Below are 27,893 nucleotides of genomic sequence, written 5' to 3'. Positions count from 1 at the left end.
TGGAAGCAGTCCAGAATATAGCTATAGGGGTCACGAGGAAATCACAGAGAATCCTCCTGATCAATCATGATAGACACATTAAAATATAACCTTTAATATCACATACTAAAATATGAAATGAACCAAAATAAACCAAAAATGTGAAAAAAAAATTGTACAACACCACAAAATGATACAAGGGGCCCTGGGGTGTAGTATCAAATTGACCTAGTGAGTACTCCGGTGCACACTTTTTTTTTTTTTTTCATTTTATCCCATCCGGGCTGCAAAATAAAACACACTTTCTCTTACCTGCCAACGAGCCCCCGGAGCTCCGGTACAGGTGTTCGGTCCCCGGGCTGTATTCTTCTTACTTCCTGTTAGCCCGGCACGTCACACAGAGCTTCAGCCTATCACCGGCCGAGGCGGGACATCGCTGCGGCCAGCGATAGGCTGAAGCACCGTGTGACGTGCCGGGCTAACAGGAAGTAAGAAGAGTACAGCCCGGGGACCGAACACCTGTACCGGAGCTCCGGGGGCTCGTTGGCAGGTAAGAGAAAGTGTGTTTTTATTTTGCAGCCCGGATGGGATAAAATGAAAAAAGTGTGCATCGGAGTACTCCTTTAATGTGTTTGGGAAAACTTAGATTTAGACAAACACAGAAGCATATTTTTTAGAGGTTCTATTATGGGTGCGAATCCTGACTGTGGCTCAATATTCAAACATGCAGCAGAGATGGCATGGTCGGGCTGGAATATGCGCCAACATAACCCCTGCAGCCAGCATAGCCATAGTGATCCACCACCCATACCATAATCTGTGATTCTTCCATATTTTTCAAAGAAATCACTGAATAAGTGAAAATAAAGGGTTCCACAAATCAATCTAATAGAATGCCCTATGTGGTAGATCCCTTTATGGGCTTTACCACATATGGCATTCTATCAGATTGGTTTGTGGAGCCCTTTATTTCCACTTATTTGATTTTTCATAATGTACCGTCAGAATTAAGGCCTATGAGCGTTGTTGCCTTGTAACATCAGAGCTGTGTGAACAGATTGTCTTTTGCCATCTCTCCAGCCTAAAATTAGACTTTTCTTTGATGTCATTTGTAATAAAAAATTTATTTGGTAATAACTGAAAAGCTGTCAGGATGGGGTTAATTAAATGATTGTATCTGTATAATTTGTATCTTTTGTGCCTGCTTATCTTTAACCTGATTCTCAAGGTAGCAAAATTCCTCGCCAACCTATATGTGCCTGATCAATTGTTGTCAGGACTGTTAGGCTATGTTCACTCTTAATAGGAATGCTTCCAGGTAATAATCCAGGACCACTACCCTACAGCACAGTAAAAGGACTGGCACCGTGTTTACTTCATCCTTAATATAGGCACTACACTTGTCCATACCAGTGCTGCAATTTGCCCATTTAGGGTCTATTCACACGTACAGTATTCTGTGCAGATTTGATGCACAGGATTTTCTTCTGCAGATTTCAGTGTAAACTAAATGACTGAGCACATCTTGAAATCCTGCGCATCAAATCTGCACAGAATACTGTAAGTGTGAACAGATCCTTACTTGGACTTTTTATTGGTGGGAGTGGGGTTCCAGAGGTCAAATCCCCACTAACCAGACACGATGACTATTCTGACTTCCATTGGAGAATGAATGGGAGGAGCGGCACCCTGCGGAGCTGTCTGTGGTGCACTAGGATCCATCTGAACAACCCTTGTCTGTTAGCAAAACTACACATACATTTGCTGCAATTCTGTAATGTCCTCTTTGTACTGATCCTTTGGGAAAATCCCATTGTGGTACCTTTTTGCCTGTGGCTTGACTGTGTATAGGATATTGGGCGATGAAACCAGTAACTTGGCAGCCGGTTGGAAATCGAACTCTCTGCAGGAATATTTATCACTTGCTCAGGGAGTGGATCACCTGGCAGCACAGTACAGGCCCTGGCCAACACTTAATTCTATAGAAGAAAATTGTCATTTCCAGGCAGTGCCCTCTCCACGGGGGTACCTTGTGCTGTGGGTTTTCACGCTGGATCATTCGGCTACTTTGTTCACACGTGCTGTCCCCTCCCTTGTGACTCAAGCAGCTGATTATCCACATGATTCTCCATACAATAATTATGGCTGAAGCTGGCTGCCGAGGTTAACCCTTCGAGAGCCGTCACATGATCTGTATGTTCATATCTAGCAGAGATGCTTTTTGTTCTGTGCTTTGTATTTTAGCTTTGTTCTGTTTAGTCTCTTGTGCTTTTTTATATCTTGATATCTTGACAAACTTCCAATAACCCAGGGCAGAAGCCCGGGGCACAAGATTCCTTTCAAGAACCCCCCCCTATATAATGTATTGATGATGTTAAAATTTAACTTTTATAAAATTATAATTAAGATAATATAGGATTGACTAGTGTTTAAAATTGAGGCAATACTATTCCAAACATGAATCACTCCTAATGGGATAAACCCATGTATAATTAGTCACTAGGGGTCTGCAGTACCCTTATACTGGATTTAGTATACCAATTTAAAAACCACCATTTGCCGTCCTCTACTAGTTTCGGTGCATCAGCTGACGTTCTTGCCAGTTATTCCTCCTGAGGACGGTTCTGATGCGCCAAAACTAGTAGAGGACGGCAAATGGTGGTTTTTAAATGTTATACTAAATCCAGTATAAGGGTACTGCAGACCCCTAGTGACTAATTATACATAGGTTTAGTATTGCCTCAATTTTAAACAGTAGTCAATCCTATATTATCTTAATTTATAATAGTTAAATTTTAACATCGTCGATACATTATATAGCGGGGGGGGGATTCTTGAAAGGAATCTTATGCCCCAGGCTTCTGCCCTGGGTTATTGGAAGTTTTTTGAATTATCGTGATTCCTGACCCACCCTAGGGATTTTTTGTGTGTGATTTTGTTTGTTTTTCAGTTTTGTTTTTAGGCAGCATCTTTTATACAGCGTTTTGAATGAAAAAGTTGCCCTCCCAACATTTTAGATGTGGTACATTAGGAAGATCTAACACAATCTGGTCTGCCTGTGTCAATCTATCACAGCCTCTTGCAAGGGCCATATACGCCCCTGCACTACAGACGGAACCCCCCTACACCCAGACAAGGCTAGAGCTAGGAGAGCTAGCTTGGGTCTTAAGCTAGGACTCTGTTATGTTTGAATGGTCATCTAAACTGGACAACTATTCTGTATGCATTAGACTTCCTTTACTTACATCAATTGTCTGGTGCCGTTTCACTCAGCCATGCATCGGAGGGAAACTGATAGCAGAACTGATCCCATTCATTTGAATAGGACAGTTCATAATCATCCAAGGTCTGTTTGGATGTGCGATGATTGGACATGCCGGACTGGCACCGACAGGGTAAGGCTGGGTCCACACTACGTTTTGTCCCATACGGGAGCGCATACGGCAGGGGGGAGCTAAAAGCTCGCGCTCCCGTATATCACCGTATGCGCTCCCGTATGTCATTCATTTCAATGAGCCGGCCGGAGTGAAACGTTCGGTCGGCTCATTTTTGCGCCGTATGCGCTTTTACAACCGGACCTAAAACTGTGGTCAACCACGGTTTTAGTTCCGGTTGTAAAAGCGCATACGGCGCAAAAATGAGCCGACCGGACCGAACGTTTCACTCCGGCCGGCTCATTGAAATGAATGACATACGGGAGCGCATACGGTAACATACGGGAGCGCGAGCTTTTAGCTCCCCCCTGCCGTGTGCGCTCCCGTATGGGACAAAACGTAGTGTGGACCAAGCCTAACACATTTTTATGCTTTCCCTCGTCCGGCGATCAAAGTACTCTGGATGCTACACAATTGATGCCAACTGATGCACTTCTGGCATCAGTTGTGGAGAGTTTCGCCGCAGCCGGACACCGGATAGATGTAACTCTAGCCTTAGTTGGACTGTCTTAATATACATAAGATATATATTGGCTTTACAGTTAAGAATGGCTGTTTTTAATTCTATTGAACTCAATAGTAAAAAAGCATATATTTTGTAGTAAATAGTAAAAAGAACATATTTTGACTTAACAGCCATAGTATTTACCTCCATAAATGTTAGGCATTATTTTTGCCTAAAATACATCCGAAACGAAAAAGCAGTTTTTGCTGTCCAAAAATTTTTTTTTTTAAATATAAAACAAGGTTTTTTATTTTTTTACTGTAAAATTGCCTCAAACTGTACCTTATAGTGGTCTTGAGCCAAAACGTGTTCTCTGCCATCTCCGTGATTTACCTGTGTGATGTTTCACTTGTAATTGTTGGTTTCACATGGATTACTCAGTTGTGTTGCTTTGCTATTTGAGCCATGACTAGTTTCAGCCACAGATGTCAAGAGATAACATAAACATTTTTTAAAGGGAAGTGGTGACCAGAAAAAGGTTCACAAACACCTTATGGCCAGGTCTACACCCAGGATCACAGGATTCCTAATGACTGCGACATAGTATGTGTGGCCCCTACTGTTATCACCTTCAGATGGTATCTGTGGGTGCCATGTACCTAGTCCAGGGGTAGGCAGACCTAAGCCCAATGTTAAGCGGCCTACACGTGACTGTCATAATGCACCCTTTACTTCCACCAGTGTTGTCTGCTCATCCGCATTACATTGGGAGATATGTGGCCGACATACTTGTTTGAAAGATGGAACAGCCAACAAAGGAGTATCTACTCATTCTGGGCCTTTTACACAGGGCAATATCAGCCTGTTCTGCCAATAATTACTGCGTGTACCGTATATACTCGAGTATAAGCCGAGTTTTTCAGCACGATTTCTCGTGCTGAAAACATCCCCCTCGGCTTATACTCGAGTGAACTCTCCGCCCTCAGTGATCTTGAACCTGCGGACCTCCAGATGTTTCAAAACTACAACTCCCAGCAAGCCCGGGCAGCCATCGTCTGTCCGGGCTTGCTGGGAGTTGTAGTTTTGAAACCTCTGGAGGTCCACAGGTTGAAGACCACTGCGGCCTTCAAAATCATCCAGCCCCCCCCCCCCTCTAACCCCCTTTAGTTTTGTACTCCCCTCCGCTCGGCAGGACGTTAAGGTGCGTTGGTCCGGTGCTGCAGGACTGTCCGGTGGGGAGGTCGTCCGGTGGGATAGTGGTTCCGGGCTGCCATCTTCACTCTTCTCCGCGCTTCGGGCCCGGCCCCAGAATAGTCAAGTTGCCTTGACGACACAGAGGGATATTCATTACCAACGTCCCTCTGCGTCGTCGTCAAGGGAACGCCTCTATTCCGGGCCCGAAGCTCGGAGAAGAGGCCCCCCCGGTGAAGATGGCAGCCCGGAACCACTATCCCACCGGACGACCTCCCCACCGGACAGTCCTGCAGCAACGGACCAGCGCACCCTAACGTCCCGCCGAGCAGAGGCGAGTACAAAACTAAAGGGGGTGAGAGGGGGGGGGCTGTATGATGTCGAAGGCCGCAGTGGTCTTCAACCTGGGGACCTCCAGAGGTTTCAAAACTACAACTCCCAGCAAGCCCGGACAGCCAATGGCTGCCCGGGCTTGCTGGGAGTTGTAGTTTTGAAACATCTGGAGGTCCACAGGTTGAAGACCACTGTATCAGACATTGATAAGCGGTGATGATGAAGGGGGGGATGCTGATGACGTGGTGATGATAAGGGGATGATGAAGGGGTGGTGTGGGATGATGAAGGGGGGTGTGGAATGATGACAAGGGGATGATGAAGCAGGGGTGTGGGATGATGACAAGGGGGTGATGAAGGGGGGTGTGGGATAAGGGGATGATGACAGGCGGTGATGATGAAGGAGGGGGGGGATGATGACAGGGTGATGATGATGAGGGTGTTAATGACGGGGGTCTGGATGATGACAGGGGGGGGGATGATGTATTTCCCACCCTAGGCTTATACTCGAGTCAATAACTTTTCCTGGGATTTTGGGGTGAAATTACGGGCCTCGGCTTATATTCGGGTCGGCTTATACTCGAGTATATATGGTATTAGGACCTTTAGAGTTGCTGATATCTCTTGTTGTAACTTGGGAGGATCTTCAGATCTATTTAATACCAAGTAGTGATTGGCAATATGGAGGGGCATGTAAGTGATAAGGGCATTGCTAGGGTATTGCTTAAGATGCTGTTAGGAGAATGAAGCACTGTTCGGACACAGGCAAACGCTTAACAATTAAATCCAGTGACTCATGAATCTCCTTCATCTCCACCATGGGGCCTAGACTGCTTGGCTTCTTCTGCCAGCAACAGCTTGTCTCTACAGAACAACATCCTACTGAGTAATAGTTGTCAAATAGTAGCCACAAAATCATTTGTTCTAGTTAACCCCTTAAGGACTCAGGGTTTTTCCGTTTTTGCACTTTCGTTTTTTCCTCCTTACCTTTTAAAAATCATAACCCTTTCAATTTTCCACCTAAAAATCCATATTATGGCTTATTTTTTGCGTCGCCAATTCTACTTTGCAGTGACATTAGTCATTTTACCCAAAAATGCACGGCGAAACGGAAAAAAAAATCATTGTGCGACAAAATCGAAAAAAAAACGCCATTTTGTAACTTTTGGGGGCTTTCGTTTCTACGCAGTGCATATTTCGGTAAAAATTACACCTTATCATTATTCTGTAGGTCCATACGGTTAAAATGATACCCTACTTATATAGGTTTGATTTTGTCGCACTTCTGGAAAAAATCATAACTACATGCAGGAAAATTTATACGTTTAAAAATGTCATCTTCTGACCCCTATAACTTTTTTATTTTTCCACGTATGGGGTGGTATGAGGACTCATTTTTTGCGCCGTGATCTGAAGTTTTTATCGGTATGATTTCTGTTTTGATCGGACTTTTTGATCACTTTTTATTCATTTTTTAATTATATAAAAAGTGACCAAAATACGCTTTTTTGGACTTTGGAACTTTGGAACGCCATTGACCGTACGGCTTAATTAATGATATATTTTTATAGTTCGGACATTTACGCACGCGGCGATACCACATATGTTTTATTTTTTTTATGGGAAAAGGGGGGTGATTCAAACTTTTATTAGGGAAGGGGTTAAATGACCTTTATTAACACTTTTTTTTTACATTTTTTTTGCAGTGTTATAGGTCCCATAGGGACCTATAACACTGCACACACTGATCTCCTATGCTGGCCACTGGCCTGTATTAACACGCCTGTGATCAGCATTATCGGCGCTTGACTGCTCCTGCCTGGATCTCAGGCACGGAGCAGTCATTCGTCGATCGGACACCGGGGAGGCAGGTAAGAGCCCTCCCGGTGTCCGATCAGCTGTTCGGGACGCCGCGATTTCACCGCGGCGGTCCCGAACAGCCCGACTGAGCAGCCGGGTCACTTTCACTTTCACTTTAGGAGCGGCGGTCAGCTTTGACCGCCGCTTCTAAAGGGTTAATACCGCACATCGCCGCGATCGGCGATGTGTGGTATTAGCCGCGGGTCCCGGCCGTTGATTAGCGCCGGGACCGACGCGATATGATGCGGGATCGCGGCGCGATCCCGCTTCATATCGCGGGAGCCGGCGCAGGACGTAAATATACGTCCTGCGTCGTTAAGGGGTTAAAGTACCCCCCCCCCCCCCCAATAGTGATGGCTCCAATTTATAGCCAATGTAAAGAACTTGAATTGAAAATTCACATCTCTTCCTCCCCTGGGGTCTCTACATGTACAGTACTCACTGGAACACTGACATCTTTATTCACATTCTTGTAAAACACAGAGAAAAGGAAACACAGCTGCACATCCACAACTTGTATTTTGATCTACTTGGTTCTTAGCATAAATTCAAAAACTAACAGGTTGTTAGTATACATTTTGATCAAAAAGTAAAATCCCACTCGCAACGTCAAGTCCACTTGTTTGGAGTGGATCCCTAACCTAACACTGGCATAGTGCCGGGCAGCAACCACCACCCCCACAAAGGGAATGACCCAGTGGCCAGGCAGCCCCACTGCTGTCCGACCAAGCCCCTGGCTCTGGGCCATTCCACCCCACAGACCAAGCATCACAGTAACAATGATCGCCGCAGAGCACCACACCAGTGTGAACATCTACCATGTGCTCCCTGCCAGAGGGCTGGAAGAATGTTAGGAGGTCTTTCCCTTCTTCCATGGCCAGCGCTCCACTCCACCCATTTGGCCCAGGTGTTTTTAATTAGCAGGAGACTGCATAAGGGTTTCCTCCTAACATTCTCCCAGCCCTCTGGCAGGGAGCACATGGTAGGTGTTCACACTGGTGTGTTCCTCTGTGGTGGCCATTGTTTCTGTGATGCTTTGTCTGTGGGGTGGTGTGGCCCAGAGCCAGGGGCTTGGTCGGGCAACAGTGGGGCTGCCTAGCTACTGGGTTGTTCTCCTTGTGGGCATGGTGTTTCGAAGGCAGTGGTCGCTGCCCGGTGCTGCGCCAGTGTTTGGTTAGGGATCCACTCTGTCTAGGTGGCCTTGACGTGGCGAGTGGGCTTGTAATTTTTGATCAAAATGTATACTAACAACCTGTTAGTCTTTTTTTAATTATGCTGGGAAGCAAGTAGATCATAATACAAATGGTGGATGTGTGGCTATGTTTCTCTATTTGTGTTGTACATTTATTCACGTGACCTTCAGCATCTGCTCGCACAAAACAAAGTAGATGTTCCCTGAGTCATCATACTGAACCTATCCTCTATTCATTACATTACAACATGCACAGCACTGCTGTGTTTTAAGGAGACATAGGACACGTGATGGAGGCCATGGTGGGTATGAAGCCAATGACTTCCTAGCGCCACTACAGTTTTTAACTTCATCCATGTCTTGAGGTTGGGGCTGGAGTTGGAAATACCACTTGTCCTGCAGCCTTCTCAGGATCTCTTAATTGTGATAAGTGGCTTCCCAACCCCAATATAGACAGTACTCTTAGCAGTATGTGTTACCTTGACGCTACTCTTAGCATTGTGGGCTACAATGGATCAGTGCTGATATAATGTAAAATCCTGGAAACTGATGGTTGTCTAGCCTTGATACAAGTGTTGGGGCTCATGGACACTGGAAAATCTGCAGCTTGAAGCATAATAAAAGTAGTTAGGAAAAAAGTTCATAAATGTTTTCGCTATTGTGTAACAGAGTTTGGGATTATTCAGTGTCTTATAAAACTATGGTCTGTGGCAGAGGAAAAGCGCGTTGGGGGGGGGGGGGGGGTTTAGCATTCTTGCCTTGCCTCCTTCCCTGCAGCTGTGGTTTGGCTTGGTCCAATCCTTCAGTCGTCTTTCTTCCCTCTGAGATAAGTGCTTGTGGCAGGACCTTCCAGCTTAGCCACTTACTGGCCAAGACTGGACACTGTGGGTAGTGATTTTCTAATCGGGTGGGTTCTGCAATCAGTGCTTTCCTCGGAAGCTGGAAGAAAACAAGATTAGGGGACCGGGGCCAAGTAAGTATGGGTACATTTTTTTTTATTTATTTATTTATTTTTAATTTTTTTTATAAAACCCTGAATAACACCTTTTAAAATTCATACCCATCACTTTATTTTGCAGATTTACACAAGTTGCAAGTTATACCTTATCAGTGGTCAAGTCCACCAACAAGACATTAAATATTTCAGAAAAAAATATTTCGATTTTTAAAGAATTTAAATTCATATTTGATGCCTCCTCCATAAAGATAGGTTAGGTTCACACTGCCCCTATGCTCCATTCCCTTAAGTTCTTTGTACAGCGTCCATCGGGTGTCCGGTATTTTGGAGAAGTTTAGCGGAGAAAAATACCAGATGTGAAGTCATTGTTCTCCCGCTAAACTCGCATCATTTCACAATGGAAGTATCGCTGACGAGTCTCGGTGGTAGTGTAAAAAAAAAAAAAAGCCTTAAGAATCACCTACAATGCAAATTGTATAGTCAGTAAAACTGCAATTTATAAATAAGTATATTCAAACATTTTCTGGCATATCTACCGTACATTTCAATGTCTTCTATTGCAGAAACACATATATTTTTCAGACTAGAACGCGCACATTTTTGCCGAAAAGTGCCTACGGTAGATCTTACATTCAACAGTCAGGGTATTTAAGCACTGCCCGATCACTGAAAACTGCATTTCACTACTCCCTCCTGCCTGGCACTGATCTATATGTTCCGAGAAGGGGGGGGAAAGCTTCCATGTGTACATCTTCCTTCCCAAACATAGCTTAGGCTGGGTTCACACCACGTTTTTGCAATGCCCGTATACGTTTTCAACTTGTACAGCTCCCGTATACGTTTTCAACTTGAAAACCATACAGGAACCTTATTGAAAACCGTATGCATTGACTCGCCACTGAAAACCGTATCCCAAAAGACGCATCAGGTTGTCAGTTTTGCATCCTGTACGGTTTTTAAAATTTTATTTAATTTTTTTTTTTTTTTCCCTGTACCCAGCCTACCATGGTTTTTGGTCTGGGTGAAAAACCATATTGAAACATATGTTAAAAAAAATAAAAAGGGAGTCAATAGGAATCGTACAGAACCGCATGTGCGTACGGTTCCAAATGGTTTTCACCATACAGTTTTTGACTTTGCACAGTTTGTTTGTTTTCTTGGAATTTCAATCAAACAAGTGAAACTTTATTTATAATGGAATGAAAAGTACGGATGCAACTGGACATTTTTCAAACCATATATGGATAAAAATTTCTACACATTTTGATACAGTTTACTCAGGTTTTGAGGAATCAGTTTTTTATCAAAAACCTGATCCGGGAACTGTATTGCAAAAACGTGGTGTGAACCCAGCAGGTTAAGGTCCTAGACCACTGCAGGACCATTGGTGTCACAAGCATGTGGTCCTGTATTTCCCCAACCAGAGTGCCTCCAGCTGTTGCAAAGCTACAACTCCCAGAATGCCTGGACAGCCGTTGGCTGTCCGGGCATGCTGGGAGTTGTAGTTTTGCAACAGCTGGAGGCACCATGGTTGGGGAAATACTGATGTGGTCAGTCAGGAATACCAGGTGCGTGGAATGGCTTTTATTACATGAATGCGTTTGTGTATAGCACAGCCAAGTGTATGTGTGGCAGTCTATCACACATACATTCATTGCCGGGTTGGTTGTGAGCTACTACAGTGTTTCAGAGGCCGCCTGTGAGCTACTACAGTGTTTCAGAGGCCGCCTGTGAGCTACTACAGTGTTTGATGAGGCCGCCTGTCCTAGGTTTCATGTTGCTGTCGTTTGGGCAGCATGAATCTGTGGCCAGACTCCCTTTTAAACATTGAGCAGTTCAGCCATAGAATGGTCTGCAGATATAAATAGATCTGAATGAGCTGCATTCCTTGAGGGAGATTGATGAAAAAGTAATTTATGCGAAAGAAACGTGAATAATGGAGAAAGTATTTGTGTTCGTGTCTGTGAAGAACCTGCTCCGAGTCTTTTTGCAGTTCCTGTCATATTTGCTCATACGAGCTGTGGATTGTATTCGGTGCCTATGTATATAGTAAGGATACTGGGCACAGTCCCTCTGTTTATTAAAACCAAGCGCCATGTGCTTAACACCCCCTTCACTGCAGTCTTTTTCAGGTGGTCCCGAATATAAATACTTGGCAACCAACACAGCTTTATCTTAGTGCCTGCAGAAGTCGCCCACATCACGAGGAAGTAGTCCTGCCAGCACTGCTTCATGGCAGACGATCATATGCATTATGGTTCTTCTGCTTCAAGATCTGGGTGTTTAATTCCTATTTACGTTACATGAAGCTGCACCCGCAGTTTTGAAAAGGGGATAACCCCTAAGCTTTTTGTGAGGTTCTCTGCTACTGTTGAGCCATTTCTAGGGCCCTTCCATTGGCAGATATTCCCAACCTAGCGGTGTTAGGTTGGTGGTCAGTGGACTCCACCTGTGTCCATTAGTTCAGGGGGGTTTTCTGATCCTTTGTAAAAAAAAGTATAACTATTTCTGTATGGTCAATGCACAATAACTTGGTCTTTGGAGGAGACTGCCTGGCATTTTGCTTGACATGATGGCTTTTATCATCAAAATTACAGTTTGCACATAATGCTCTTTGAGGTATTGTCTCCTTGTCCTAACAGGTATCTAACAATCGAAGCAGTTTGGGACATGAATTGCAGCTGACAGATTGCATTAAGGGTGGGTTCACTTGTGCCGTATTTTGCTGCCTATTTTCTGCAGCTGATTTTGCTACCTATTGACTTCAATGGTAGCAAAATATGTAGCAGCAAAATACGGCACGTGTGACCCAACCCTGAAAACTATTTCAGAAGGCCTATAGTTTGCTGGCGTAGAAAAAGCTATGGTTACTAAGGCTGCTTTCACACTATAAAGTTCTTCCCTTTTAAAGAGCTGTTATAATGTTCCATTATGAAAACCCTTAAAAACACCCATTAAAAAATCCCATTAGTCTATGGGATTTTTACATTATCCGTTTTCACCCGTCATAGCCCGTTATTTGTGACGGGAGAAAAAACTGTACTCCCGTCACAAAATAACGTTCATTATTTATGACGGGCTAAAACGGATAATGTAAAAATCCCATTGACTTTAATGGGATTTGTAACAGCCGTTTTTAAGGGTTTTCATAACAGTACATTATAACTACTCGGAAAAACGGAAGAACTTCATAGTGTGAAAGCAGCCTGAGTCTAAAAGTGTTTTTTTTTTTTTTTTATATTTAACATTTTTAACAGAAAAAGCAGATACAGTACATGAATGACAGAGCAAAAAACGATTGAAAAGATGCAGATTTAGTAGGGCAGCATGCAGGCCTAGATCCTTGGATGACTCGGGTACCTATAGTGAAATAGTGAAATATATCATCGGAAGGCTAGAAAGACAGACAGTGCTGTACTTGTTGACAGATGAGGTGAAATTGGGAGAAAAGGAGGGGGGGGGTATGGTGGGGAGAAAATTGGGGGATTGCTGTGGTTTTCAGTCCGGCCAGAAAACCGGAGACGGGGCAAAAATGAGCCGACCGGAGTCACTGTTTGACTTTGGTCAGTTGGCTCATTCAAAGGAATGAGAAGGGGGCCGTGTCTGGCTGAGATATGGGAGGGCCCGGTTTTCACTCCCCCGGTGCTCCCTCTTCTTAAAGTAGTACTCTGGTGCCGACTATTAGTCCTCCGTTGTGCCCGGGCTGAAATAAAAAAAAAAATGAAAATAAACTTTCACTCACCTTCCTGCGTTCCCCTGGAGCACTGCTACAGCTGATCGGTCCTCCGGTCCCATCTTCCTGTGCACGGATTGTCACACAGCGCTCAGCATATCACCGGCCAAGGCGGGACATCACTGCGGCCGGCGATAGGCTGAGAGCCGTGTGACGATCCGTGCATAGGAACAAGGCAGAAGACTGGACAAGAAGACCGATCAGCTGTAGCAGTGCTCCGGGGGAACGCAGGAAGGTGAGTGAAAGTTTATTTTATTTCAGCCCAGCCACAATGGAGGACTAATAGTCAAGCCAAGAGTACTACTCCTTTAAGGAGTAAAGTTCACTTTTTCCCTCATTCTGATCATTCTTTTAGTCAGCAGCACGTGCTATTTGAGATTGAGCAGTGACTCAGTTGGGTTGGACCTTATGCTGTCTGTGCTCGCATTCCTCTGTCTTATTGTATTGTCGGGATGTGCAGGTGATTGCATAGCTCAGAGCTGCTTCATAATCCTGTTGTTTTACCTGCATTTGATATCTTGTTTTTGTTAGTTTTATGGTAGCCTAGTCGCTTGAGATTTCATGCAGCCTTATTGGCTATCTCTATTCCAGGGACTTGGTTTGTGTCCATCCGTGTACCTTGCGGATTGATAGAATACTGGCAGCTTTTGCAATCCGTGAGATCCCCTCATGACTCAATGTGACTTATCTTTTTAGAGGTTTGACAACAAGGACTTGCCTAATAACTTGGGTACTATCCTCACATTTGTAATGCAGTACTTCTCTATTGACTGCCTGGCACCTTGGCTAGGTAAAAATAATCAGGTCTCTTATTATTCCCTGTGTAATGAAGGCATGTTTGTGTGTGGCATTTTTTGTTTGGTGCGGTGGTTTATTTTTCTTTTTTCTTTTTCACATTCTTTAATAGAAATCCTTGAATGATGAAAGAATCACATAACTTGTAATGAGAGGAACAAGACCAAAAACAGTATATGTTAAAACACACAATGCCCAGATTCATCAGTCTGTCAGGGAGAAACCTGGAGTGATTTGGCCAATCCCAGCTCGGCTCCAGTAAAGTGAAGGCTTGAATTAGCTGCTATGGGCAGATCACTCCAGTTTTTGTCTGAGATTGATAAATCTGGGCCACAGTGTTACAGAAGTGCAGAACCTGCTGTGAACAAGTCCATTAGAAGTATCTTGTTTTCTTACTCTTGCCCAATACTCAACTCTCCTCATACTACTTCCAAGAAGTCTGATCGAGCGCTCTATTTCAAGACTGGAATGACGTTTCTGTAGTTGCTGGGTTTTGCAATACTTATTAAAGAGCCCCAATCCTAAAGTCAATATGCAGGTTAAGTGCAGCTGCTGATATTCTCATTGGTTACGTATTAGGGTATGCTAGGTGTTGTAGTTTCACAAGTGCTGTATTACTCCTCCTCTGGTAGGAGCCATTGATTCCATACAGTGATGTTACTAGCGTCCACCCTGAACCACATAGCTTCATTTCTACAGAAAGTGTTGGGATGAATTCCGCATAGTGGCACAGGGGTGTGGAAATGTAATAAAAAAAAAAAACGACTTGTCCACGGGACTAAAACGGAGCAAAATCTACTTGTCCCTCATGACGATCCACTTGTCCGGACCAATTTTTGCTTTTACTCATTTTTTCATCCTCGCCCTATAATAGCTATAACTACCTACTATAATGATGATACCTTTTAAATTTTTCAGTAACACATTCTCCAAACCAAAAAAAATTTGATATATATAATTGGTGAAGTGAAATTGAAATAGTAAAAGATAATTTAGCAAATTTGGTCGTTTACTTTTCTGCGCCATTTACCTTGTGGTTGAGGTAACATGTTGTTTTGATACTTTAGGCCGCCTGATTACAGCGATACCAGATTTGTATAGTTTCCGTTAGGGCTCGGCGGTATACCGGTTCATACCGAATAACAAAATTTTTGTGCTGCACGATATTAATTTTAACCCATACCGCAATACCGGTTGTGCCCCTCCCCCTCGGGAATGAATTATCAGCCCAGCGCTGCGCTGTCCCCACATCGGGGGAACTAATCATATGTTACCCGCCAGCGCTGTTCTGCCCCCACCACAATTGAGGTGGAAATACCGTTATATACCATGGGACCACCAAAAGTTACAAAAATACAGTGATACACACATTTGGCCCAGCCCTAGTTTCCGTCATGTTTTACTAATTAAAAAAAAAAAGAATTCTTTTAATTGCCATTTTTTTTCCACATACCAGGCTGTATGAGGGCTTGTTATTTGCTCCATAATCAGTTTTTTGTATCTGTACAATTTTGGTATTGATCTGACTTTTTTTTAATCGCTTTTCTACTTTTTTTCTGGGATATTATAAAAATTGCTATTTTTTTTGTCCTTAATAAAAGAAAAAAAATGTGTGTGTGTATATATATATATATATATATATATATATGTGTGTGTGTGTGTGTGTGTGTGTGTGTGTGTGTGTGTGTGTGTGTGTGTGTGTGTATGTATGGCTGGCTCCAGAAAGTTAAACAGATTTGTAAATTACTTCTATTAAAAAATCTTAATCCTTTCAGTACTTATGAGCTGCTGAAGTTGAGTTGTTCTTTTCGAAGTGCTCTGTCCAGAGTAGAAACAAATTCCCATAGCAAATCTCTTCTACTCTGTGCAGTTCAAGAGACAAGCAGAGATGTCAACAGAGAGCACCATGGTCAGACAGAAAAGAACAACTTCAGCAGCTGATATTTATTGGAAGGATTAAGAGTTCTTAATAGAAGTAATTTACAAATCTGTTTAACTTTCTGGAGTCAGTTGATATAAAAAAATATTTTTCCTGGAATACCCCTTTAATAGCCAGCCGCGGTGATCGCCGCATGCTGGCTATTAGAGGCGGCCTCCAGCTACTGAAAACAACCGGGGGCTGTAGAGTATGGTGCGGGCATGAGTCCAGAGCCCGCTCCATACAGACTGCTGAGCGCCGCCTTGCTTCTCAGGTCCAGCCCTGCTTGCCTGAAGCAGGGCTAAGGGCCGGAAAAATTCACCTGCCCGGTGCCCGGAACGGCTTGTCCCGGCATCGGGCCATAGGAATTCCACATACCTGTGGCATCCATGCCTTTCTGTTCTGCGGTTTACAGGATTTGCCAGCCATCGGTTTGTGTGGAATGACTTGATCTATATTATTATTATTATTATTATTATTGTAAAGGCCATCTGAGGTTTTGTTTGCCTCCTCTGTGGCGAACTCTGTTGGCAGCGGTCAACAGTGTTCTTGGCTCTAAGGCTACATCCACACAGAACAGAAATTCTGCAGATATTCTCTATAGACTTGCACATGGAAAATCTGCAGATTGTCACTATCGGGTACATGATCTACACAGAAATAGTTTTGTGTGAAACCATGATGTGTCCAGGCTGCTGTAGAAGTACTTCTGCTGGAGTCTGTAATGTCTTGCAGAGTGGTCTATTAGAATATTCGCTGATGCTTCACACCAGACACCCATAGTTGGTGGGATGATGCTAGAATATTGGGCCATTGCTCCACTGCAATTAAGTGTAATACAATAAAGATAATCGAGAATATGTGATAGTCAGCTCACCTGCGGACCTCACCGGAGGCAAGATGTGAGCAAGAAATGGAAGTCCAGCATGGTATAATCAAAGCAGGTCGTGCGGTTTATTATAACAAGCACGCAGTACACGGTAGATGAATGATGGGGACGCGTTCCAGCCTGTGTCACCGGCCAAAATGCGTCACCATCGTGCATTTATCGTGTACTGCGTGCTTGTTATAATAAACCGCACGATCTGCTTTGATTATACCGTGCTGGACTTCCATTTCTTTCTCACAATGAAGATAATGTCTGAAAGGCACTTGAGTATCGCTGTTTCTGAAAAACCAAATGGTCATAAAAAAATATATATATAAAACTTAGTGGTGCTCGAGTGTGGAACTTCTTTGAACCATCATCCTCGGGCTGCCGACATATAAAACAACCTAAACTTACCTGCTGCTGCTCCTGTGGTACCAAATGTCGCAGTGCTAGTCCTCTGCAGTCGTCTTCCTGGTCACTGGTGGTCGACGTATTGCTTATTGCCTGCCGCAGGGATGTCCTGCCTCGGCCAGTGATAGGCTGTGTGACGTATTGAGCCCTCGCACGGTTCTTGTTCCTGGGACTCAACACGCCACACTGCCGCTCAGCCTATCGCTGGCCGAGGTGGGACATTGCTGAGGGCGACAATTAGCTGATCAGCAGTGTGACATGTCAGCCACGGGCAACCCAGGAGAAGACGGCACTAGAGGACTGGCATTCTGATGTCAAGGCACTTCTGGAGCAGCAGCAGGTACCTTCAGATGGGTTTTATATGCTGGCAGCCTGGAGATGATCATTTAACAAAGTTCTACACTGAAGTTCCCCTTTTGAGGGTGAAGATCTTCTTCTAGACCCCTCCGGTCCATTGTATTGCACCTTGGTACTCTTACTCCCCTCCCAGTTAACATCAGGCTGCTGTGAGGAGATCCATATTGGCTTGCTGGCTGACTACCAATTGTAACCTTAGGAGTTGCATGTTCATGCTTACACAAGCAGTCCTTGCCATTTCCACATCCATGTCCTTAGTCACAGTTCCTCAGACATCGTGCTCTCTCGGTGGCCAAGGGAAAATTGTTTACTTGGTCTGATTCTGAGAATCCTACATACAAAAGTCTAATGAGGCCATTTACAGATACAGGTAAGTCAGTGTTTCTTGTCCACAGTGCTCTCTGCTGACACCTCTGTCCATGTCAGGAATTGTCCAGAGCAGGAGAAAATCCCCATAGCAAACCTATCCTGCTTTGGACAGTTCCTGATACAGGTGTCAGCAGAGAGCAATGTGGTAAGACAGAAAATAAATTCAAAAAGAAAAGAATTTCCTCTGTAGCATACAGCTGCTTAAAAGTACTGAAATGGTAAAGATTTTTTACCATTTCAGTAATTTACAAATCTGTTAAACTTTCTGGCACCAGTTGATTTAAAAAAAGTTTTCCACTGGAGTACCCTTTTAAATAAAAGTTGAGGTACTCCTTTCTACTTTGCACCTAGGGTACCTCCAAGGTGCATGCATACACTTCAGTGGACCTGCTTAATCCTTCCATAGCTGGCTGCTGCTGTAAGTGTTTTGTTTCTTGCCCTTTTCTGTAAAGTGCTCTTCTAACATACCAGGCCTGACCTCTAGCACAGGTGTGACGACAGATAAAAGCATTTTACCTTCAAGTGCCTCTGAGCCCTGAATGCTTTGAACCTTAATTATTTCTTCATTATTTCTCAAGACACTATCCTTTAGTTCCCTTCCCATACACTGTGGTTGCATATGTGAGGCATGAGGGCCATTGTTCAATTCAGGCGAGCACTTGATCAGCAGCCAGGCTGGTTAAAAATTTTCTTCAAACTCAGTCAAAATAAGCACATTTTTCGCTTGTATCATTGGAGCTGCTGTACTGTTTGTAGCCTAAATGTGTGGTTAAAGGGGTTCTCCAGCATAAGGTGATTTTAGTACGTACCTGGCAGGCAGTAATGGACATGCTTAGGAAGGATCTGCGCTTGTCTTGGGGCTAAATGGCTATGTTGTGAGATCACCATAACACTGTGGCTAGCTTTTTGTGAACTGGTATTTCCTGTTGGAGTTTTCTTTTTTTGACTACAAATCCCATAATTCCATTTTCCTCCCTCCCACACATCAGCCATCCCACCCATTGAAACATAAATGAGCTGCATCCATCAAAAGACCTTTTGGTTTTCAATCAGGGTGCCTACAGCTGTTGCATTAGTTGCAGATTGATCTCTCTCCCACCAAGCGATCGCTCCACCCATTGAAGCAGACAGGCTCCCTGTCATCAGCTGACTAGTGAGTCAGGTCTCGGCCACATTGCAAGCTGGGAAAAATCTGAGACAACAGTCATTTTGTATGCTGGTAAAAATAAATATTGGAGTGAAAATCACATAAGAATTACGAGAAAACCGTCACACAGAGGTACAGACACTATATTATGAACTACACTAACTTTACAGCCCCTGTAGCAAAGTCAAATAAAAATAATTCCTGGAATACCCCTTTAACACCTTAAGGACTCATAATACCCATTTTCTCCTTAAGGACTCAAAACTATCTTTGTTTGTGCACTCCTCCTCCTCATATTCTAAAAATCATAACGCGTTTACATTTGGCGATTCTGTCGCGATAGACCCGATCAGCTCTGCTGAGCTGCAGGTGCAGTCCCCATGGCGGGGAATGGGTTTACTGACAGCCGCAGCGCTGATACACTGATTCCCCCCGCGGGCACTGTGTCCCCATCGCTCGGGAATGTGTTACATGTCAGCCGCAACGCTATCATGATTCCCCCTGCGGGCGCATGGTCCCCATGGCAGGGGAATAGGTTAACTGTCAGCTGCTGCGCTGACACACTGATTACCCCCCACAGGCACATGTCTGACAGCGGGAGGAGACATGCTCCATTCTCCCCCTGTCATCTTGTCCACCGCAAGCGCAATCCCCCATGAAGCTTTGGCTCTTCTACTTGCTTTGGAAGCCAAAGTCGCACTGCATCGAACCCTGTTTGGGGATGTATATATATGTCATGTGACACCGCAAACCGCCAGCCCCTGCAGTAACCAATGGTAGGGGGCGGGCGTGCGAGTGTCAGCCAATTAAATGTGATGGGGCTGTGATGCTCAAGCACTAAAAAGTGCTGAGTCACCCTATCACATTCTATGGCAAAACACATTCTACGGCACTGCACCGGGATAGTTTTACTTTCAGTTTAGATGCCACGATCAACTTTGATCATGGTGTCTAAAGGGTTAATGCCTGGCATCGGCCCGATCGGTGGTGCCCGGCATTAGCCGTGGGTCCTGGCTGCCCATAGCAATGGGTCGTGAGAACGGTTTAAACCCCCGTTAGTGGGATCAAGCCGTACAGGTACACCCTGAGCCCTTAAGGACTCCGAGAACGGAGGCGTACCTTCCCCTGTTCCCGAGACCTTAAGGACTCAAGGCGTACCTGCGTACCTGTACGCCCTGCATCCTTAAGGGGTGAAAGTACTTTTGGAATTATGGGGATTCTACTAGGTATCGACCAATATTGATTTTTATTTTTTAGAGCCAATAACTAGAGATGAGCGAACTTACAGTAAATTCGATTCTTCACGAACTTCTCGGCTCGGCAGTTGATGACTTTGCCTGCATAAATTAGTTCAGCTTTCAGGTGCTCCGGTGGGCTGGAAAAGGTGGATACTGTCCTAGGAGAGGGTCTCCTAGGACTGTATCCACCTTTTCCAACCTACCGGAGCACCTGAAAACTGAACTAATTTATGCAGGAAAAGGCATCAACTGCTGAGCCGAGAAGTTTGTGACTAATCGAATTTACTGTAAGTTCGCTCATCTCTACCAATAAGCTGTGAACTTTCAGTCCGATACCCGATAACTTATACCGATATTCCCCCCCCCCCCCTCTTCTCCTCTTGCTGACAGCTCAACTGCGGCTGTCCTCGGGTGTTGCCGCTCTGCTGTCCCGTTCTTCCGTCCGCATCATGGCGTCCTATGGAGGAGCATGTGACATACATGTTACTCTGCTTCCTCCGTAGCGTTACGCTGGGCGCGGGGGAGGAGGAGTGACGTGTGTGTCACATGCTGCTCCATAGGACGCCATGATGCGATCGGGAGAACGGGACAGCGGAGCCGCATAGCAGCAGGTATCGGACAATGTATTGTGGGCGCATGCGCTGAACACATTATCGGCAAGGTTAGATACGATACCGATAACTACCAATCACTGAAAGCAACCAGCACCATTACTCTTACTGGACCACTTCTGCAAGATAGACAAATAAGACACTATATATAATGACTGTGCTGTATGTTCTTCTGCAGTGATGTGTGCACCCAGCACCTACCCAAATTCCTGCTCCCATAGTCACCTAGTAACATAAGCAGTTCTACTCCTCAGTTATAGGGAAAGATATGTGATCTCACATATTGTTACCTGCATCTGTCCTCTCTTGATCTACAGCAGTGTTTCCCAAGCAGGGTGCCTCCAGCTGTTGCAAAACTACAACTCCCAGCATGCCAGGACAGCCGTTGGCTGTCCGGGCATGCTGGGAGTTGTAGTTTTGCAACAGCTGGAGGCACCCTGCTTGGGAAACAATGATCTACAGTTTAAATGTGTTTTTGTCCCTTCTGATGTGTCAATCACACGATTGGACAACTCTCCACACTTCTCCTAAAATACTCTGTGCTGCTCCAGAACATTCTTCTTAGATGTCTCACTGTACACGTGTGACTATTCCCCCTCTTCACATTAGGACCTTGCCTTGGCACACTTCCTACAGGATCGGCATTTGCTTCCTGAAATACTTTGTGCTGCTGTGGCGTGTTGCGGCTTCTACTATATTCGCTAGTTTGCCTGCTTCCTCAAACTCTACCTCGTGGCACTTCCCCTGTCACATGCCGCCCAGTACTCCCTTACATCAGAGGACGGGTCACTGCCCCTCACAAGATCTTCACACTATTCCCCCTCATTTGATTGGAAACAGGAATATTCTGTCCTCTCCCATTTCAGTCTTGTAATCAATGACATAAAGCTGTACATTTTCAAAATCTGGTGTGGAGGATTTAAAGGGGAAATCAATCATGTTGCTGTGCCATTAGTGTCTGACTGGCAGTGATATGACATTGGTGGGGTCCTTAGGGGGTCTGTCTAGACATGAGAAAATTGATGGCCTATGGAACTGTGGTGAAGCATAAAACCGTTCATGCTTTATGGGGGAGATTTATCATTGCTTTTAGAGCATTTTTTTTGTCTATATTTTGGCGCAGTTCAGGCGCAAGCAGCATATTTAGCGACTTTTATGTGTCTTTTGATATAGACAGTTTTACTCTTTTTGCCTACACATAGAACTTTTTCTTTTGGACCATGCAGTGGTCACGTATTTATCATTTGCGACTTTTGTCAAGTCCCTATTTTGTGCGCAAAGCTACTTTTATAGGCGCAAAGCTACACCACCTACCAGTAGGCGTGAGAATCACTTCTACCCTGCCGCAATTCAACCTTTAACCTCTTGTGGACAACAGCGTCCAACTCCCTTTCTATGACATTCACTCAGGAGCTAAGCGCGGGTAATAGCCAGGTGGTCCTGCCGGCTATCTGCCACCGGGACCCATCTCTAATGCCAGACATCACCGATCACGGTGATGCCTGGCTTTAACCCCTTAAACACCACAATCAAATTTGATTGTAGCATCTAAGATGCAAGTAAAAATGTCATGGCAGATCTGTGAAATTAAGTAGAAACTCAGTCCAAATTCAGGACCCGGGAAAGTGTCTACTTCCCTCCCTCACAAGCGTCTAGAATAAGTGTATGTGGTTGAGCTTTTCCCACCACAGCAGGACTGCGCAAATTCATCATCCTGCTGCACCTTAATGATAAATAAGATGCCCGCTAGTCAAAGCCACCACCCAAATAAATGCGGGAAAATGGCTCTACCATAGACATTCTTTGATAAATCTGGGCCTATGTGCTTTCTATTTCCATGTGTAACTTAGTATCTTGTCTTTGTTCTACTCTTGATTGTTTTTCCTTCGCTTTTTTCTTCCTAAACAGTTCTTATTTTGAAAGATGGCGTCTAGGAAGAAAGTGCTCCTGAAGGTCATCATCCTGGGAGATTCTGGGTGAGTAGACAAGCGTCAATATATGTGTGTTGTAATGTGTGTTCTTATGAATATCACTTTAGATTTGGTTTTGCTTATGAGAAGTGTCAAAAATGTTTTCCAACCAGTGTGCCTTCAGATGTTGTAGTTTTGGGGAGCACTGCTTTGTACACTATTACTCCTGCATCAAATATGTGCAGGATACTGTATGTGTGAATACGCCCTAAGGGTAGGGTTATACATGCCGTATTTTCCTACTTCATTGAAGTCAATGGGTAGCAAAATACAAAGCCAATTATGCTACCCATTGATTTCATATATGGAGCCTCAGTAATATACACTGCTCAAAAGAATAAAGGGAACACTAAGGTAACACATCCTAGATCTGAATGAATGAACTAATCATATGAAATACTTTCGTCTTTACATAGTTGAATGTGCTGACAACAAAACCACACACAAATTATCAATGGAAATCAAATTTATCAACCCATGGAGGTCTGAATATGGAGTCACACTCAAAATCAGAGTGGAAAACCACACTACAGGCTGATCCAACTTTGATGTAATGTCCTTAAAACAAGTCAAAATGAGGCTCAGTAGTGTGTGTGGCCTCCACGTGCCCGTATGACCTCCCTACAATGCCTGGGCATGCTCCTGATGAGGTGGTGGATGGTCTCCTGAGGGATGTCCTCCCAGATCTGGATTTGCTCAGTCAGGTTCAGGTCTGGGGAACAGGCGGGCCAGTCCATAGCATCAATGACTTCCTCTTGCGAGAACTGCTGACACACTCCAACCACATGAGGTCTAGCATTGTCTTGCATTAGGACGAACCCAGGGCAAACTGCACCAGTATATGGTCTCACAAGGGGTCTGAGGATCTCATCTGGGTAATTAATGGCAGTCAGGCTACCTCTGGCAAGCACATGGAGGGCTGTGCGGCCCCCCAAAGAAATGCCACCCCACACAATTACTGACCCTCCACCAAACCGGTCATACTGGAGGATGTTGCAGGCAGCAGAACGTTCTCCATGGCGTCTCCAGCCTCTGTCACATGTGCTCAGTGTGAACCTGGTTTAATCTGTGAATAGCACAGGGCGTCAGTGGCGAATTTGCCAATCTTGGTGTTCTCTGGCAAATGCCAAACATCCTGCATGGTGTTGGGCTGTAAGCACAACCCCCACCTGTGGACATTGGGCCCTCATACCACCCTCATGGAGTCTTTCTGACCGTTTGAGTGGACACATGCACATTTGTGGCCTGCTGGAGGTAATTTTGCAGGGCTCTGGCAGTGCTCCTCCTGCTCCTCTTTGCACAAAGGCGGAGGTAGTGGTCCTGCTGCTGGGTTGTTTCCCTCCTATGGCCTCCTCCATGTCTCCTGATGTACTGGCCTGTCTCCTGGTAGCGCTTCCAGGCTCTGGACACTACGCTGACTGACACAGCAAACCTTCTTGCCACAGCTCGCATTGATGTGCCATCCTGGATGAGCTGCACTACCTAAGCCACTTGTGTGGGTTGTAGACTCTGTCTCATGCTACTACTAGAGTAAAAGCACCGCCAGCATTCAAGAGACCAAAACATCAGCCAGGAAGCATAGGAACTGAGAAGTGGTCTGTGTTCACCACCTGCAGAACCACTCCTTTATTGGGGCATGTCTTGCTAATTGCCTATAATTTCCACCTGTTGTCTGTTCCATTTGCACAACAGCATGTGAAATGATTGTCAATCAGTGTTGCTTCCTGAGTGGACAGTGTGATTTCACAGAAGTGTCATTGACTTGGAGTTACATTGTGTTGTTTAAGTGTTCCCTTTATTATTTTGAGCAGTGTATGAGACCTCAGTATTGTTATAGGAATCAAGGCTTGTGCTGTTCATACTATGAAACCGTCTGTAACACAGCAGCTGAGGTTATGTCCTTGCTTTCCAGTTCTGATATTTCACTTTCTCAGGCTGTTTTTGGATAAAGATCCTCCTGACAGAAATGTTACTACTTAAAAAGGACCTTTAAACAGTCTGAGTTTTCGTGTTTTATAGCCTTGGGTGTGGTGTGTTTTTTCTTTTGTTATGCTAAATTGTGGTATTCCTGGCATAATCATGTGACCATTGTACGCTTGGTTTTGCCAGTATAGGACAGATGCTAAGTGCAAGTATGGTGCTATTCTGAGGGGAACCATAATAGGCTAATCTGCAGTTGGATATAGGGGTTTGCTTCCTTGGATGAAATAGCACTACTGGCCAGTTATGCATTATGGGGCTTAGTTACAATACCAAACGCTTAGTTTAATAAAATCCCAAATTTTCTGGTTCCAATTTCCCCCATGTCAATAGTATATGGCTCACATTTATGCCCAGTTTTATTTTAATAAAAGCCACAACAACCTAGTATAGTTAACAATCTTCTACATACTATTTTTAGGGTTGGTAAGACTTCGCTCATGAATCAGTATGTCAATAAGAAGTTCACTAACCAGTACAAGGCCACGATTGGGGCAGACTTTCTGACCAAGGAGGTGATGGTGGATGACCGGTTGGTCACAATGCAGGTAAGTCTTAAATACTTGGGTTAAAAATTTGATAAGCTTAAATAATGTATATGTTTGTATTTATGTACAGTGGTCCCTCAACATATGCTGGTAATCCGTTCCAAATGAACCATCGTTTGTTGAAACCATCGTATGTTGAGGTATCCGTGCAATGTTAAATATAGGACGACGTACTTACCTGTCCCCTCCGACACCGCTGCCCTGGATGTTGCCGTCCATCGCTGCCGTCATGTCCCCGTGGTGTCCCCGCCACTCCGGAACGTCTCTGTTGCCTGGGATTGTCGTTCCTCATCGCCGCCATTACGTCACTACGCACGCCGCTCCTATTGGATGACGGGACGGCGTGCGCGGCGACGTGATGACGGCGATGCAGGGGATCCCGAAGATGACGTCCTGGAGTGCCGTGGACAGGTGAGTGACCATCACCGGAGCTTACGGGGCACCGTAAACGGCTATCCGGCGGCAGCTGAAGCAGTCTGCGCTGCCGGATAGCAGTTTATGCGACATCCGTTTATTATACATCACTGTAAGGGGGTATGCCACAAAGGTAATGAGACATGCTCTTTACCAGTCTGTTGCACCCATAGGGGAAGATTTATCAAAACCTGTGTAGAGGAAAAGTTGCCCATAGCAACCAATCTGATCACTTATTACTCAGCACTGGTCTTGATGAATCTTCCCCATTGTTCTTTACATGCCACTCCGATTAGCTTAAAGGAATACTTTAGTGGAATATAACTTATCTCCTATCCAAAGAACACCCTTGTCCCACTCCCCTTCTATGACGCGTGCTCAGGAGCTGAGCGCGGGTCATAGCGAAGTAACTGCCGGGACCCATGGCTAATACCAGACCATGGTGATGCCTGGCATTAACCGCTTAGTGGCTGCGATCGAAGTTGATTGCGGCGTCCAAAATGTTACATAACACGTCCCGGCTACTTAGCGGTGCTGATCGGGACCACATCGGTAAAACCCGCGGTGTCCTGTTCAGCTGAGACGATGACGGGAGGGCCTGCCTCCTCGCCGTCCGATCGGTCCTCTGATGCTCCATCCAGGCTCTGCAGTCTGGAGCAGCAGAGCACCGATAACACTGATCAAAGTCTTTTTATTTATTAATTTTTTTCCCTTTCCTTGCGACTACAGGCCGCATTGCAGGTCACATGACGGTAACTGGGCTGCCAGCCTCTCAACAGTTTCTTCTCTTCAACCCCGCAGCAATCTGGTCTGAGAAAGGTCCTAAATGGACCGAAACGTAACATTTATTATGGGATTGCGCAGTAAATTTGCACTGAAATAACTCTACTTATGGTGTGCCAAGTATCTTCTTATATTGTATCAAGGATTAGGACTCCTACTTAGGCACCCTCACCTACTTAGAGAGTGACGTAATTTTCTCTGAACTGATCACTGTTATGCTATGGCATTGCATTGAACAGTGTATGCAGTCTGAAGATTGCATGTAATAGTCTCCTATGGGGACTATAAAATTGTGTGTATAAAAAAGAAAAAAGTTAAATTGGTGGCGCAAAAAAAAAAAAAATAGCCCTCATATGGGTCTATAGGTGGAAATTGAAAGCGTTACGATTTTTAGAAGGGGAGGAGGAAAAAACGAAAGTGCGAAAATGAAAAAATGGCCCAGGCCTCAAGGGGTTAAGAGCAGCAGTATTTATTTTGCTAAATCCTAAAATACTCTTGGCTGAGAGTGACTTCAGTTGGTGTTCTGTAATCTAGTATTGTACTGGTCTCTATGGAAACTGTTCCTAAAGAAATGACAGGTCACATGACGGTGACTGAGCAGAGAATATCTGCTTTGATCAGCAGTTTTGTGCCACTGAAATGCAATAAAATAGCTGTATAGCACAAACACCTTCAAGGCTTCCTAGATCTCCGCTTCCTAGAGCCCTTTGAGTGTAACCTGCTTTTGGATTTTTTGTTAAGCATGTGAACCTATCATTATAGGACCTGTTGCCAACTCAAAGAAATAAGAGTTTACTATTATTGTTATATAGCTTAGGGTACCCTGAGTAAATGGTATTTCTCTTTCAGATATGGGACACGGCTGGACAAGAGCGGTTCCAGTCTCTGGGGGTGGCTTTTTATCGAGGAGCTGACTGCTGCGTCCTAGTCTTTGACGTTACTGCTCCTAACACCTTTAAAACTTTGGACAGTTGGAGAGATGAATTCCTTATCCAGGCCAGTCCTCGTGATCCTGAAAATTTTCCATTTGTTGTCCTGGGAAACAAGATAGACCTTGAAAACAGACAAGTAAGCTTTTCTTAAGGTTTATAAGCCTATTAAAAAGAAAAAAAAAAGTCTTTACACGTTCCCTAAAATTCCATGTATAAACATGGAAGAGTTCTTAAAAAAAAAAAAAGTTATTGCTCGTGGAAACCAGGTTGCAGAGCCATAGGATAGGCCTTTTAATATTAGATTAGTAGATGGTCTGGGATCAGCTGTTTTTAGGGACCCCAGTACTTGTGTGAACTAGAGATGAGCAAATTTACAGTAAATTCGATTCGTCGCGAACTTCTCGGCTCGGCAGTTGATGACTTTT

General features: G+C 44.6%; 1 protein-coding gene across 2 annotated transcripts in view; it reads left to right on the top strand.

The window, feature by feature from the left end:
- The window catches only part of RAB7A (RAB7A, member RAS oncogene family), a 64,065-nt gene that overhangs the window by 31,011 nt on the left and 5,161 nt on the right, over window positions 1-27,893 (top strand). For both annotated transcript variants that reach the window (XM_056524833.1, XM_056524831.1), the window contains exons 2-4: window positions 22,750-22,817; window positions 25,213-25,339; window positions 27,386-27,604. In XM_056524833.1, the coding sequence (XP_056380808.1) occupies window positions 22,765-22,817; window positions 25,213-25,339; window positions 27,386-27,604 (399 nt within the window). In that variant the 5' untranslated portion in view covers window positions 22,750-22,764. The remainder of the gene's footprint in view (window positions 1-22,749; window positions 22,818-25,212; window positions 25,340-27,385; window positions 27,605-27,893) is intronic.

Source organism: Hyla sarda, chromosome 6, assembly GCF_029499605.1.
Source record: "Hyla sarda isolate aHylSar1 chromosome 6, aHylSar1.hap1, whole genome shotgun sequence".
Lineage (NCBI taxonomy): Eukaryota > Metazoa > Chordata > Amphibia > Anura > Hylidae > Hyla > Hyla sarda.
The sequence above is the reverse complement of the archived record's forward strand: the minus strand, read 5'-3'. Positions and strand labels throughout refer to the sequence as shown.